The sequence below is a fragment of the Heterodontus francisci genome, chromosome 21 (genome assembly GCF_036365525.1).
Source record: "Heterodontus francisci isolate sHetFra1 chromosome 21, sHetFra1.hap1, whole genome shotgun sequence".
Lineage (NCBI taxonomy): Eukaryota > Metazoa > Chordata > Chondrichthyes > Heterodontiformes > Heterodontidae > Heterodontus > Heterodontus francisci.
The window spans coordinates 24,594,303-24,609,848 of record NC_090391.1 but is presented as its reverse complement, the minus strand read 5'-3'; the positions used below and the strand labels follow the sequence as shown (position 1 = coordinate 24,609,848).

At 44.3% G+C, this 15,546-nt stretch overlaps 1 protein-coding gene across 1 annotated transcript; it reads right to left on the bottom strand.

The window, feature by feature from the left end:
• Window positions 1-382: 382 nt before the first annotated feature.
• LOC137381064 (probable G-protein coupled receptor 139) lies at window positions 383-1,867 on the bottom strand. Its single transcript, XM_068053455.1, has 2 exons — window positions 1,768-1,867; window positions 383-1,269 (listed from the first exon to the last, which is right to left on the bottom strand). The coding sequence occupies exons 1-2, from the start codon at window positions 1,865-1,867 to the stop codon at window positions 383-385; spliced, it is 987 nt and encodes a 328-aa protein (XP_067909556.1).
• Between the last annotated feature and the right edge of the window lie 13,679 nt (window positions 1,868-15,546).

Below are 15,546 nucleotides of genomic sequence, written 5' to 3'. Positions count from 1 at the left end.
TGTAAGAATAAGTGTTACTTTTTTTTCTTGGCACAGGTGAGGAGCAGAAAATAGAACCAATGTAATGGGAGGAGAGTCTCTGGATGGAGACTCATTTATTGTGTTGTCGGGGGTACTCTGACGCTCCACCAGACTGCATTCTTCCCCCACCCTACCAGCTGTAATTTAGTGAACTGACTGTCATCTCTTGCCCTTGGAACACTGATGTGTGGACAGTGTGACACCTCCTGCTAATGTACTTGTGGTCCTCCATCTGTCAATCACATCTTTCACGTTGCTTCAAGCACTTTAGCAATTTTTGTCCTGCACCCACTTTCCTTCCGCGCTTCTGATTGTTATCACTTTCCCATTACCCGCTGGATTTGGACTGCTGTTAGATATTTTATTTCTTAATTAATTGAGTAATTAATGTGACGGGATACCTCACCATGCTTGTGAACTGCTGTCTGAACTTCGACTGAGTCGCCCCATAAATAAATGTGTTTGTGCAGCAACTTAAATTCGACAGCATCAATCCAACTTGTGCAAAAATATAATAAGTTTCAGATTTGAAAGAATATCTGACATTAAAGTAATATAAAACAAATATGAACCACAAAAGTATGAAGCTGCCAGATATGGTAAATAGTAAAATCATAGACTTCCTTCTGCTCTCCATCTCTGGGTCATTGTGATTACCTCTCTTGCTCTGACCCCTCAAACCCTTACGCACTCGACTGGCGACTACAATGTACCTAACTGTCAAAGCGTTGAGCAACAGAATTAAAGCAAATGGGAGTAATGGGGTTAAAACCGTATCAAACCTGGCAAATCCCAGCCATCCAGGCTCAGTATAATAGCTTGGCTTTGCAGAACAGAACCACGGAACATTGTCTATTACCTGTGCAGGTTGATAAGAAAAGTAAAAAGGGACGTTTTTTAAACAGAGCAAAATGCAGGTTGTTGCTAGAACTACCATCGCCGTTTTCTTGGTGCAATATTTTGTTTTCAGCTTATGGAAACAAATGGCGACAAATCGATCCAAGGTGAAAGTGATGGTGAACCAGATAGAACAGTCTCTGGCTGCACAAGTCAGGACGAGGACAATGCTACACACAGGAGTGATGTCGAAGAAAGATCCCGGAAAATAATTATATTTGGCATAGTTCAGTATGACTTCAGTGATAATGACAAGTAGATCCGCCGTTGCCATAGCCACCAGGTAGTATGTAGTGCAGGTGGAAAGGCCACATTTTCCTTGGGACAGGATCACAACCGCCAATACATTTACTGTAAGACAGAGAAAGGTAAAGAGACTGGAAATTACTAATCATACATTCTCCGTGTCTGAGCCCTAGCAGTAAGGGCTGAATGTTAGCACTATAAACGGTGGTTTGGAATTGGCTCCGGGGTTAAACAATCTAAGTCACAGCCTTGACCCCCCTCAAGCACTCCCACATCCAGGTTTTACATAGTTAAGACAGGGAGTAAGCAGCAGACTGCTCCCTGGAGGTGCGTCAGCATGTCAACTATTATAACAAGGTTGGTAGTGTCTCATTAAGCTCGTTTATAGTTGGCCAGCGGGTTTCCTTATCAGAACCGATGCCCCACTATTTGAACTGGTGATTGGATCAGCCTGGAAGGATTTGGATCTCTTCCCAGTTTAGGAAACATTCTTCTGACCTGGGATAAAATATCCTCTTCCTGCAGTCGGACTGCTCTCCACGATAGAAAACCATCCTTCTGGACTCAAACCACTACCCGGGATAGGATATCCTCTTCCCATACCTGGACTACGCCCCAAGATATGAGAACTTCCACCTGGACTCAGACGAATCCAAAGATAACTGACACCCCTGGATTCGGACAAATCCCCAGGATATGCCATCCCTCAGGCCTGAACCACTCCCTGGGTTAGGAGACTCAAGCAAACTAGGACAACTCTTCAGGACAGAAAGTCACACTGTACTGACACCATTCATTGGGAAATGAGATAACCCTGGATTCGGAATATTGCTTGGAATAGAAGTCCTGGACTCGATCCACTCCCTGGAATACAGTCCATGACCCTGGACCCAGAACATTCCCATTATAGGAGACCATACCGCACACCCGGACCAGCTCCGGATAGGAGAATTCCCAATATGCAGACCAATTCCAAGGATAGGCGAGGTCACTCCAGACCCAGATCACTGCTTAGGATTAGCAGTCATCCTGCACTCAGACCACTTCCTGGATAGGAGACGGCTGAGAATCTGAACATTCCCTGTGGTTGGCATTTTTCCACTTTCAGACGACGTTGGAGAGCCTCCCCCAGAATCAGACCACTGCATCGCAGTGCAAACCTCTGAATACGGACAACTCCATGGCATAGGATATCCCAGTGTCAACCCACACCCCAGGAAGAGAGGTGCCCTGGACTCAGACTCCATTCCATGATAGGAGACCACACCAGACAGGGCAAACTCCATGTAATGGAGACATCTCCGAATTCGGGCATTCTGTGGGAAAGGAGAGCCCCCCGATTCGGACCACTCACTGGAATAAGATGGCAGCCGGATTCAGAACACTCTGCGTGATCGGGGATTCCCAAACTATTGGACCAATCCCTGGGATAAGACATACTCCCCGTGGACTCATATATCTCCGCGAGTAGGCATATTTCCCAGAACTGGACAACTCCCCAGGATAGCTCAAACTACTTCCAAACTCAGACCACTCTCAGGGATTGGTTCCCCTCCCAGACACAGACCTCTCCCCGGGGTAGGAGTGCACCAGATCTGGTCCACTCCCTGGGATAGGTGATTCTCCCCGGACATTGACCACTCCTTGGATAGGAGACACATATGGATAGGTAACTCACCTGGACATAAGAGACGCTCCCCCTTGAGTTCACACCACTCTCATGAATAGAAGAGCAATCCCTGTATATAGATCACCACCTAGGATAGAAGACTGTCCCACCCTCAGACTCACATCGCCCTCCGTGTTAGGAGACATTTTAAATACTAGGAGCACTCTCTGGGATAGGAGACACGGTCTGGACATGGACCACCACTGTGATATGGGGCCAGCTAGCTTAGAAACACTCCCAGAGATTGCAAAATCATCCTGACTCAGAATATTTCACGTGAGAGAGGAACACAACTGTTTGTACTGGAAAACTGTCCAGGATAGGATGCTGTTCCACCACCAGACTCGGACCATCCCTGATGAAAGATAGACCGTGGACTTGGACCATTTTCTGGGTTGATGACCATTGATTGACTGAGACCAATCCCTAGGACAGAATGCCAGCAGAAATCTGAACCCTCCACGTGATGAAAGAGATCCCATGTACAGACTGTTCCCCAGCATATGCACCACCCACAGACTCTCAACTCTTCAGGAGACGAGGCCTTCTCATAAACTCGGACCACGCCCTGAGAAAAGAGACCTATCAGACTCGGAAAATACAATTTTTAAGATAAACCTGGTCTCAGGCAATCCCTTAGTAAAATGGACACAGGGACTCTGAAAACAGGAAAGCAGCCCCGTCAGACTCAGGACACTGATCATGTTAGGAGAGCCACGACTGGAATTGCAACGTTCCTGGATATCACACCACCTGGATTTGGAAAAAAACATGGAATCGGAAGCTCCCCCAGACATGAACCACTAACGACATTAGGAGGCCTTCTAGGACTTGGAGCGCACCGGAGGTAGGAGAACCTCCTGGATTTTTACTGGTTTTCAGGATAGCGGAGCCGCCACACTAGGAACGCTCCCCACGACAGGCGATGCCTGGAATCAGGCAACTCCAGACGATAGGATATCCTCAGACTCGGATCTGTTCTGGCAATAGGAGTACCCTGGAGTAGGTCCACTCTCTGGGTTAGGAGACCGACTTAGATAACTCCCCAGGACAGGGCACCCTCGTTCCGACTTGGGATATTCCCCAGGAAAATATACCTCCAAACTTGGGTGACTCTCCAGAACAGAAGGCCCGCCGGACTCGGGCAAATCCATATGACATGAGACTCCCTGTACTTGGGATCACTTCCTGGGATAGGGCAGCACTGCAAATTTCCACAACACCGCCCTGGACCTAGACGGTATGCCTGGATGGGAGATCCTCCCACCGAATTGGAGATCCCCAGAGTCTGACAATTCGGGTCACCAATAGCTAACATGTAAAATTATGTGACACAGAGAGAAAAAAATGGAGAACAGACGCCAGCCCACATATGCATTTATACAACTTGAATACTTGTAGTTACTTACCAGGAACCCCAATGATAGCAAGCATCATGTAGGATATTTTTATGAAACTGTCAATTGGATAATGCATTTTCTGTGTGAACTCTTCTGTCCATTCGTTCAGCACGCAATCGCTCTGAATTAATGTGAGGTGAAACATTCTCAGAACATTTCGTTTATACCCTGTGGAATTTTCACAGGGGGATTGTTGTTGTAACATTGTTGTTTTTATTTTAATTTGAAAAAACAGATTACGACAGCCGAGTTAATTCCCTGTTGTGATTGAATATGTTTAGTACTGTAATTGAATTGAGATGAAAAAAAACACAAAGACTGGACAAATCTGATGGCATTAATTAGATCGTGATATATGAATGCTGTATTCACCCAGTAATGTTGTTTTTACTTCGAAACCATCAGTCCAGACTGAAGATCTTATACGTGATCATTTCTGTATTGGTTTGATGGATTGTATTAGTTTCAATTGCAAATGTCAGAGTGGCATGTCAGGTCTATAATCTTGCATGTGGCTGTCTCCTTTAGCTGGTGGGTTAAACTAATACAGTACCTCAGATTAAGATTGCACCTCAAACTATTGCAACACCTCACTCACATTCCCTCAAGCTATCGAGTCCCCTTAACTTACATAGCCTCTCCTGCCAGCAAGCCCTCCCTACAACATTGTCAACAGAGCAAGACAGTAACTAAATCCACTGCAGTCCGTCAAACTCATAAAATCCCTAAAGCTAATACAGTGACTTAATCAGGCACAGTCGCTCAAACTAATAGAATTCCTCAAACTAATAAAATCTCTCAAACAAATGCATTCGTTCAAAGGAATGCAACATGTCACACGAATACAGAACCACATATTAATACAGTACATCAAACTCATACAGTCCCTCAAACTAATACAATCCATCAAACCAATACTTTCCCTTAAACTGACGCAGTCCATCAAAATAATACAGTTCGAAAATTAATACAGTCCCTCAAGCGATTATAATCCCTCAAACTAATACAATCTCTCAAAGTAATGCCATATTGCATTCCTATAAACAAACTCAAACTGATACAATCCCTCAAACTAATATATTCCTGTAAACTAATTCGGCCTTTGAAACCAATACAGTCCTTTAAATTAATGCAGCCCCTCAAACTAATATAATCCATCAACCTAATATTCTTTAAATTAATACAATCACTCAAAATAATAAAAGTCTACAAACTAATACAGCCCTTTAAACTTATTTAGCCCCCTCAAACTAATACAACATCTCACACTAATACAGTACCTCAATCTAATACATTATCTCAAACTAACAATGACCTTGAAGCTCATACAATTCCTCAAACAAATACAGCACCTCAAGCTAATACAGCATCTCACACTACTACTGTACGTGAAAGTTATACAGCTTGTCAAACGAATACACTCGTGAAGTAAGAGAGAACCTCAACATGGTACAGCTCTGCAAACTAATGCAGCACAGCAAACTATCACAACCACTCAAAATAATACGCCCCACAAACTAATGCAGCTTGTCAAACTAATACCGACTCTCAAAATAATAGACCTTCATCTATTTACAGACCCTCAAGCTCATACATTCTTTCAAACTAATCCAGGCTCTAAAGCTAATATCGTCCCTTTTTATTAATACAGAGCGTCACAATACGACAGCCTCATACTAATACAAGCCCTCACACTAATAAATCTCTTTAATCTAAAATAATTCTTAAAGTACTACAGCATCTGAAACCTACCTGACACCTCAAAACCATATACCACCACTGACTAACACATCAAGTCCATTTCAAAAAACTCCCTAATCTAACATAGTGCCTCCAATTAACAGGCAAACTCAAGGTTTTATGCGTTTACAACTACAGGGCAAGGTGATTCAATGTTAAGTTTCTCTGCAATGGCCTAGCCAGCAACTCATGTTAAAGAATAGCAACATGCGGCATACCCATGGACCTAACAGTATCCATTTTTGACTTTTTGACAACCTGTTTTCTATCTATTTTTGTGTCATTAGCAAACTTACTGACCATACATTTTGTCCCATCATCCAACACTTTGATGTAGATTGTAAGTAGTTTGTCAATATGGTACTCTGCTCGTCACATCCTGCCAACCAAGTATGACTATTTATCTCTACGATCTGCTCACTGGGAAAGAGAATGCCACAGACTAACGAACCTCTGAGAGAGAGAAAAAAAACTCCTTATTTCAGTCTTAAATGGAAGTCCCCTATTTTTTAACAGTGCCCCCTAGTTCCAGACTCCTTCAAAAGAGGAAAGATCCTTTCATAATCCACCCTGTCAAGTCCCCTCAAGATCCGATTTGTTACAGTAAGATCATCTTTCATTCTTCTCAATTCAAATGGATATCGCCCCAAGTTTCTCAACCTTCTTTCAAAGATAACACCTTCAACCAATGAATCTGTAGAGTGAACCCTGTCTGAACTGTTTCCATTTCAATTATATCCTTTTGTTATAAGTAAGGAGGCCAATAACGTATACAGAACTCCAGCTGCTGTCTCACTGGAGCCCTGTACAGCTGTAGCAACACTTCCCTACTTTTACATAGATATAACTTGAGAAGTCATAAATGCTAAAGGCATGCATATAACTCTTGTAGACAGATGCATTGCTATTTAAACAATCAGATCGGCGTGGGCATTGTACTAAGGAGCAACATCGATCGATTGTTTTTTTCAGAAAGAAAGAACGGAAAGAAGGAAAAATAAAGAGCCTGTTTTCGCTTTTTTCCAGAGTCGGCTGATGCTAAAATGTGCCCTCCGAACTAGATTGATGTTCACTGACGGTCGCCTCCTGAAGCTGTACAGTTTCTAAGAAACTAAATTTTACATATCCTTTTGCCAGTAATAACAACTGTGATATAAGGGCAACAGCATGCAGCAATAAGTTGGCTTTGGTAAAAGTGATAGCGGTAAAGGGTGGGAGATGATTTTTTTTGTAAAATATAGCATTGAGTCACCCAGGGATGGAAACATGTTCACAGCACCTTCATTGCAATGCTCACACAGGCAGCAAAAAAACATGGGCTGGAGATAGTAAAACAAAAACTGGCACTAACTTTAAGATTGCGTTCGACAAAACATTCTTTACATCATAGATTCATAGTGTCATAGCATGATTTACAGCATGGAAGGAGGCTATTCTGTCCACCCAGGCGATGCTGGCTCGCCACGGAGCACTCAAGACTGTCCCACACCCATGCTGGATCCCCAGGGCCGTGAGCGTTTGTTTCCTTCAAGTGCCCATCAGATTTACTTTTCAATCATTGACTGTTGCTGCTTTCACCACCATCATCGACAGCAAGTTCTGGTTATTAACACTCGCAGCATAAAAAACTTTATTCCACTTCTATGTCTAACTCAAAACCTTAAATCTGTGACCATCAGTTACTGAGAAGTGTTTTATCCTTGTCTCACTTTTGAAAACATTCCATAATTTTTATACCACTTCCAATTCTCCACTTAATTCCCTTTGTTGCAAGGAGAATTCCAGCAGCTTTTGCAACCTTACCTTGCAGCTAAAATCATTCATCCCTCGACCTATTCTATTGAATCTCCTCTGCGCAATCTCAATGGCCCTTATATCACTCTGAAAGTGGCGTGACCAGAACTAGCTGCAACATTCTATTTGGTTCTTTACCAAAGCTTCGGATCGTTTAAGCATAACTTCCATGTTTTTCATCTGTGTCTCTATTTATGAAACCCAGGATCCCACATGATTCTCTATTTTCCAACGACTCTCTCAAAATCTTCTGCCACATGCAAAGATCGATACACATGCAGACCACGACCGACATACACCCCCACGCGCACCCCCACCACCCTGCCTTTATTCCTGCACACTCTTTAGAACTGTGTCATTAAGTCATCATCGCCTCACACCATCCCTCCTGCCAAAATGCATCACCCCACATTAAAATTCCACGTTACACGTGGCTTCCCATTCTGCTAGCTTATCTATGTCTTGTTGCATGCAATTCGGACATTCTGACACGTTCCTGCTCCTCCAAGTTTGGTATAATTGGCAAAGTTTGAAATTCTCTTCGGTGTTCCGTGCTCATTTATATATAGCTAAAACGGCAGTTCTGCTAACACTGATCCTGCGGGAACACCACTGTCTACCATCCTACAATCTGAAAAAAAATCAACCAGTTACCATGACAAACTGTTTTCTCTCCTTCTGCCATGCTTTCATTCAATTGTTCACTGAATCTCCTGTTCCATGATCCTTAATTTTGTCACCCAGCATTTTGTGTGATGCATTATTAAATGCTGTGTTAAAATCCACATAGACAGCTTACACCACAATACCTTCAAAAGCTTCCTCTCTTACTTCACCAAAGAGTTCATTAGATTAGTCAAGCATGACCTTTCTTTCCCAAATTCGTTCTGAATATTCTGAACTTACTCAAACCTTTGCAAGTGCCAGTCGACTTTTCCCTTGATTGTTTCTAAAATTATAATCAGCACTGATGTTAAACTAACTGGCCTGTAGTTTCTGGAAGTGGTCTTGCACACTTGCTTGAATAAGTGTGTCACATGTACCACTTTCCATTCCTCTGGCATCTCCCCTGTATCTAGGGAAGACTGGAAGATTATGCTAAGTACTTCCATTATCTCAACTCCCACCTCCTTTAGCAACTTGGGCTGGAAGCCATTCGGAGCAGTTGAGTTATGTACCCGAGGCATAGCCAGCCGTTCCATGACCCCTGCACTCTCAATCTTCACCCTCTCTCTCTCAGTTTCGACCGATATTTTGTCAGATTATTTTTCCTCAGTTAACACAGATGTGATTTACCCATTAAGTTATCTAACTTTGCCCGATGCCTCTATGCATGTATTATCCTCTTGCCCCTAACAGGTCCAACTCCACCTCTTACCACCCACTATCTATTTGCTTGCTGGAGGAGGATATTTGACTTCAATTTGATATTGCCTGTCATTCTGTTCTGAAGTTAACATGTAGACCTGTACTACAGACCTAGCTGCACACCTAGCCAAGCAGTTCCAAAAAAACTACAGCACTGGCATTTGCATGGCAATGTGGAAATTGCTCAGGTATATCCTACTGACAAAAAGCAGGATATATCCATTCCGGAAAAATATCAGCCCATCAGCATCCACTCGAACACCAGCAAAGTGATGGAAGGTGTTGCCGACAGCGCCATCAAGCCTGACTTAAAAAGCAATATGCAGTCGCTCGGATCCAAGGATGACCCAAGTTCCCGTGCATCATAACATGGCTAAGAAGTCTTCTGCGTGAGCTGCAGAATCTACTGCGTGTGGGTCATGAGATGTATGAAGGTTTGAATAGGTGAGATACTTGGCGGAATATTTGGTTTTGCAGCTGCTGTACTTCGTTTCTGCATGGTCCCAATGATATCTGCAGAGTTCCTTCGTTATTTCTAGAATGCATCTGCTCCATTTTTAGCATGGTTAGAGATTAGGTTAATGGACTGAGAGCTGAAAGTAGGGATGCACAGAGAATTTGCAAGTTTCTAGGCAGTGACGAGTGGTGTGACGAGTGTGCAACTGTAATTGCGGGTGACCTAAATCTACATAAATATTGGGCAAAACAAATTAGCAAAATGCTGTAGAGGAGGAATTCCTGGAGTGCGTACATGATGATTTTTGTCCGATTGCGTTGGGAAGCCAGGCCATCCTAGACTGGGTATTGTGTAATGACAAAGGATTAATTCACACTCTTGTGCAGGATCCCTTGAGGAAGAGCGACCATAACATGATAGAATTCTTCATTGAGATGGAAAGTGAGAGAGTTGATTCCGAGACGAGGGTCCTGAATCTGAGTAAAGTAACAATGAAGGTATGAGGCGCCAGTTGGCTATGATAGTTTTGGTAACATTGTTTAAAGGTTTGACAGTGGATAGGCAATGGCTAGTATTTAAAGAGCGAATGGGTGAATTACAACAATTGTTCATTCCTATCTGGCGCAAAAAGTAAACAGGGAGGGTGGCTCAACCATGGCTTATAAAATAAATTAGAATTAGTATTAGATCCAAGGAGGTGAAATATAAATTCGCCACAACAAGCAGAAAACCTGAGGATTGGGAGCAGTTTATAATTCGGCAAAGGAGGAGAAAGGGATTGATTAAGAAAGGAAAAATCGAGTATGAGAGTAAGCTTGCAGAGAACATAAAAACTGACTGCAAAATCTTCTACAGATATGTGAAGAGAAAAAGATTACTGAAGACAAATGTGGGTCCTTTAGAGTCAGAAAGAGTGGAATTTGTAATGGAGAACAAATAAATGGCACAGCAATTAAATACATATGTTTGTTCTGTCTTCAGAAAGGAGGACACAAATTACCTCAAAGAAATGTTAGGGAACATCGGGTCGAGTGAGAAGGAGGAACGGTATGAAATCAGTATTAGTAGAGAAATGGTCGTTGGGAATTTGATTGGATTGAAAGCCGATAAATCCTCATAGCCTCATAATCTAAATCCCAGAACACGATATAAAGTGACGATTGAAATAGTAGACGCATTGCTGGCCATTTTTCAAACTTCTATAGACATTGGGAAAGTTCCTACGGATTGGAGGGTAGCTAATGTAACCCCAGTATTTTTTTAAAAGGAAGCAGAGAGAAAACAGGGAATTATAATCGGTTAAGACTGAAATCAGCAGTGGGGAAAATGCTCGAGTCCATTCTAAGAGATGTAATAGCAGAACACCTGGAAAACAATGACATTATCGGACAAAGTCAACATGGATTTACGAAAGCGAAATTATGATTGAAAAATCCATCGGAAATTTTTGAGAATCTAATTAGTAGAATAGATAAGGGGGAACCAGTGGATGTGGTGTAGTTGGACTTTCAGAAGGTTTTCAATAAGGTCCAACGTAAAAGATTGGCGTGCAAAATTAAAGCATATGGGATTAGGGGCAAGGTACATTACATTGCAGGTAATGGCTGCAGAGGCAGAATAGAGATGGGTGACCACCAGAGTAGTAAGCGCAGGCAGTTAGTGCAGGAGTCCCCTGTGGCCATCCCCCTCCGAAACAGATGTACAGCTTTGGATACAGTTGGGAGGGATCATCTCCCAGGGAAAAGCAGCAACACCAAATTTCGTGGCACCACGGAGGGCCCTGCTGCACAGCAGGGGAGGAAAAGGTGTGGAAGATCAATAATAGAACATAGAACATAGAACATTACAGCGCAGTACAGGCCCTTCGGCCCTCGATGTTGCGCCGACCTGTGAAACCATCTGACCTACACTATTCCATTTTCATCCATATGTCTATCCAATGACCACTTAAATGCCCTTAAAGTTGGCGAGTCCACTACTGTTGCAGGCAGGGCGTACCACGCCCCGACTACTCTCTGAGTAAAGAAACTACCTCGGACATCTGTCCTATATCTATCACTCCTCAACGTAAAGCTATGTACCATCGTGTTTGCCATCACCATCCGAGGAAAAAGACTCTCACTATCCACCCTATCTAACCCTCTGATTATCTTATATGTCTCTATTAAGTCACCTCTCCTCCTCCTTCTCTCTAACGAATACAAGCTCAAGTCCCTCAGTCTTTCCTCGTAAGACCTTCCCTCCATACCAGGCAACATCCTGGTAAATCTCCTCTACACCCTTTCCAAAGCTTCCACATCCTTCCTATAATGTGGTGACCAGAACTGCACGCAATACACCAGGTGCAGCCGCGCCAGAGTTTTGTACAGCTGCAGCATGACCTCTTGGCTCCAAAACTCGATCCCCCTACTAAGAAAAGCTAACACACCTTTTGCCTTCTTAACAGCCCTATTAACCTGGGTGGCAACTTTCAGGGATTTATGTACCTGGACACCAAGATCTCTCTGCTCATCTACACTACCAAGAATCTTCCCATTAGCCCAATACTCTGCATTCCTGTTACTCCTTCCAAAGTGAATCACCTCACACTTTTCCGCATTAAACTCCATTTGCCATCTCTCAGCCCAGCTCTGCAGCCTATCTATGTCCCTCTGTAACCTACAACATCCTTCGGCACTATTCACAACTCCACCGACCTTCGTGTCATCCGCAAATTTACTAACCCACCCTTCTACACACTCATCTAGGTCATTTATAAAAATGACAAACAGCAGTGGCCCCAAAAGAGATCCTTGCGGTGCACCACTAGAAACTAAACTCCAGGATGAACATTTGCCATCAACCACCACCCTCTGTCTTCTTTCAGCTAGCCAATTTCTGATCCAAAGCACTAAATCACCTTCAATCCCATACTTCCGTATTTTCTGCAATAGCCTACCGTGGGGAACCTTATCAAACGCCTTACTGAAATCCATATACACCACATCCGCTGCTTTACCCTCATCCACCTGTTTGGTCACCTTCTCAAAAAACTCAATAAGGTTTGTGAGGCACGACCTATCCTACACAAAACCGTGCTGACTATCGCTGATGAACTTATCCTTTTCAAGATGATTTTCAATCCTATCTCTTATAACCTTTTCCAACATTTTACCCACAACCGAAGTAAGGCTCACAGGTCGATAATTACTAGGGCTGTCTCTACCCACCTTCTTGAACAAGGGGACAACATTTGCTATCCTCCAGTCTTCCGGCACGACTCCTCTCGACAATGACGACACAATGATCAAGGACAAAGATTCTGCAACCTCTTGCCTGGCTTCCCAGAGAATCCTAGGATAAATCCCATCTGGCCCAGGGGACTTATCTATATTCACGCTTTCCAAAATTGCTAACACATCCTCCTTGTGAACCTCAATCCCATCCAGCCTAGTAGTCTGTATCTCAGTATTCTCCTCGACAACATTTTCTTTCTCTACTGTAAATACTGACGAAAAATATTCATTTAACGCTTCCCCTATCTCCTCTGATTCCACACACAACTTCCCACTACTATCCTTGATTGGCCCTAATCGAACTCCAGTCATTCTTTTATTCCTGATATACCTATAGAAAGCCTTAGGATTTTCCTTGATCCTATCCGCCAATGACTTCTCATGTCCTCTCCTCACTCTTCTTAGCTCTCCCTTTAGATCCTTCCTGGCTAGCTTGTAACTCTCAAGCGCCCTGCCTGAGCCTTCACGTCTCATCCTAACATACGCCTTCTTCTTCCTCTTGACAAGCGCTTCAACTTCTTTAGTAAACCACGGCTCCCTCGCTCGACAAATTCCTCCCTGCCTGACAGGTACAGACCTATCAAGGACACGCAGTAGCTGCTCTTTGAATAAGCTCCACATTTCGATTGTGCCCATCCCTTGCAGTTTCCTTCCCCATCCTATGCATCCTAAATCTTGCTAATCGCATCATAATTTCCTTTCCCCCAGCTATAATTCTTGCCCTGCGGTATATACCTGTCCCTGCCCATCGCTAAGGTGATAGGGGATTCTTCCGTAAGGGGTGCAGATAGGCGTTCTGCAGCCACAAACGAGACTCCAGGATGGTATGTTGCCTCCCTGGTGCTCGGGTCAAGGATGTCTCGCAGCGGCTGCAGGACATTCTGAAAGTGGAGTGTGAGCAGCCGGAGGTCGTGGCCCAGATTGGTACGAACGAAATAGGCAGGGAGAGAGATGAGGTTCTGCAAAGTGAATATAAGGAGTTCGGCAGAAGATTAAAAAGCAGGAACTCTCCGTTTGTAATCTCAGGATTACTCGCTGTGCCACGTGCTAGTGATGGTAGAAATAGGAGGATTAGGCAAATGAATGCGTGGCTGAAGTGTTGGTGTCGGCGGGAGGGCTTCAGCTACTTAGATCATTGGGATCTCTTCTGGTACAGAGGTGACCTGTAGAAGAAGGACGGGTTGCATCTAAGCTGGAGGGGCACCTATATCCTTCCGGGGTGGTTTTCTAGTACTACTATGGAAGGTTTAAACTCGTCTTGCAGGGGTGTGGGATCAAAAGTAGTAGTCTCCGCGATGAGATAGTTGAGGCAAATGTCGAGATTAAAGCAAGCAAGTCCAGTAGGCAGGCTGGCATGGGCAGGACAGGGAGCGTTGAAGGTCTGGTAGGTTAAACTGCATTTAGTTTAATGGAAGAAGCCTTACAGGTAAGGAAGATGAACTCAGAGCATGGATCGGTACATAGGATTGTGATATTATAGCTATTACGGAAACGTGGTTGAGGGATGGGCAGGACTGGCAGCTCAATGTTCCAGGGTACTGATCGTTCAGACGTAACAGAGGTGGAGGTAAGAGAGGAGCGGGAGTTGCACTATTGATTTCTTTTGGGCCTCCTTATCTCGAGAGACAATGGATACGCGCCTGGAGGCGGTCAGTGGTTTGCGAAGCAGCGCCTGGAGTGGCGATAAAGGCCAATTCTGGAGTGACAGGCTCTTCCACAGGTGCTACAGAGAAATTTGTTTGTCGGGGCTGTTGCGCAGTTGGCTCTCCCCTTGCGCCTCTGTCTTTTTTCCTGCCAACTACTAAGTCTCTTCGGCTCGCCACAATTTAGCCCTGTCTTTATGGCTGCCCGCCAGCTCTGGCGAATGCTAGCAACTGACTCCCACGACTTGTGATCAATGTCACACGATTTCATGTCGCGTTTGCAGACGTCTTTATAGCGGAGACATAGACGGCCGGTGGGTCTGATACCAGTGGCGAGCTCGCTGCACAATGTGTCTTTGGGGATCCTGCCATCTTCCATGTGGCTCTCATGGCCAAGCCATCTCAAGTGCCGCTGACTCAGTAGTGTGTATAAGCTGGGGGTGTTGGCCGCTTCAAGGACTTCTGTGTTGGAGATATAGTCCTGCCACCTGATGCCAAGTATTCTCCGAAGGCAGCGAAGATGGAATGAATTGAGACGTCGCTCTCGGCTGGCATACCTTGTCCAGGCCTCGCTGCCGTAGAGCAAGGTACTGAGGACACAGGCCTGATACACTCGGACTTTTGTGTTCTGTGTCAGTGCGCCATTTTCCCACACGCTCTTGGCCAGTCTGGACATAGCAGTGGATGCCTTACCCATGCGCTTGTTGATTTCTGCATCTAGAGACAGGTTACTGGTGACAGTTGAGCCTAGGTAGGTGAACTCTTGAACCACTTCCAGAGCGTGGTCGCCAATATTGATGGATGGAGCATTTCTGACGTCCTGCCCCATGATGTTCGTTTTCTTGAGGCTGATGGTTTGGCCAAATTCATTACAGGCAGACGCAAACCTGTCGATGAGACTCTGCAGGCACTCTTCAGTGTGAGATGTTAAAGCAGCATCGTCAGCAAAGAGGAGTTCTCTGATGAGGACTTTCCGTACTTTGGACTTCGCTCTTAGACGGGCAAGGTTGAATAACCTGCCCCCTGATCTTGTGTG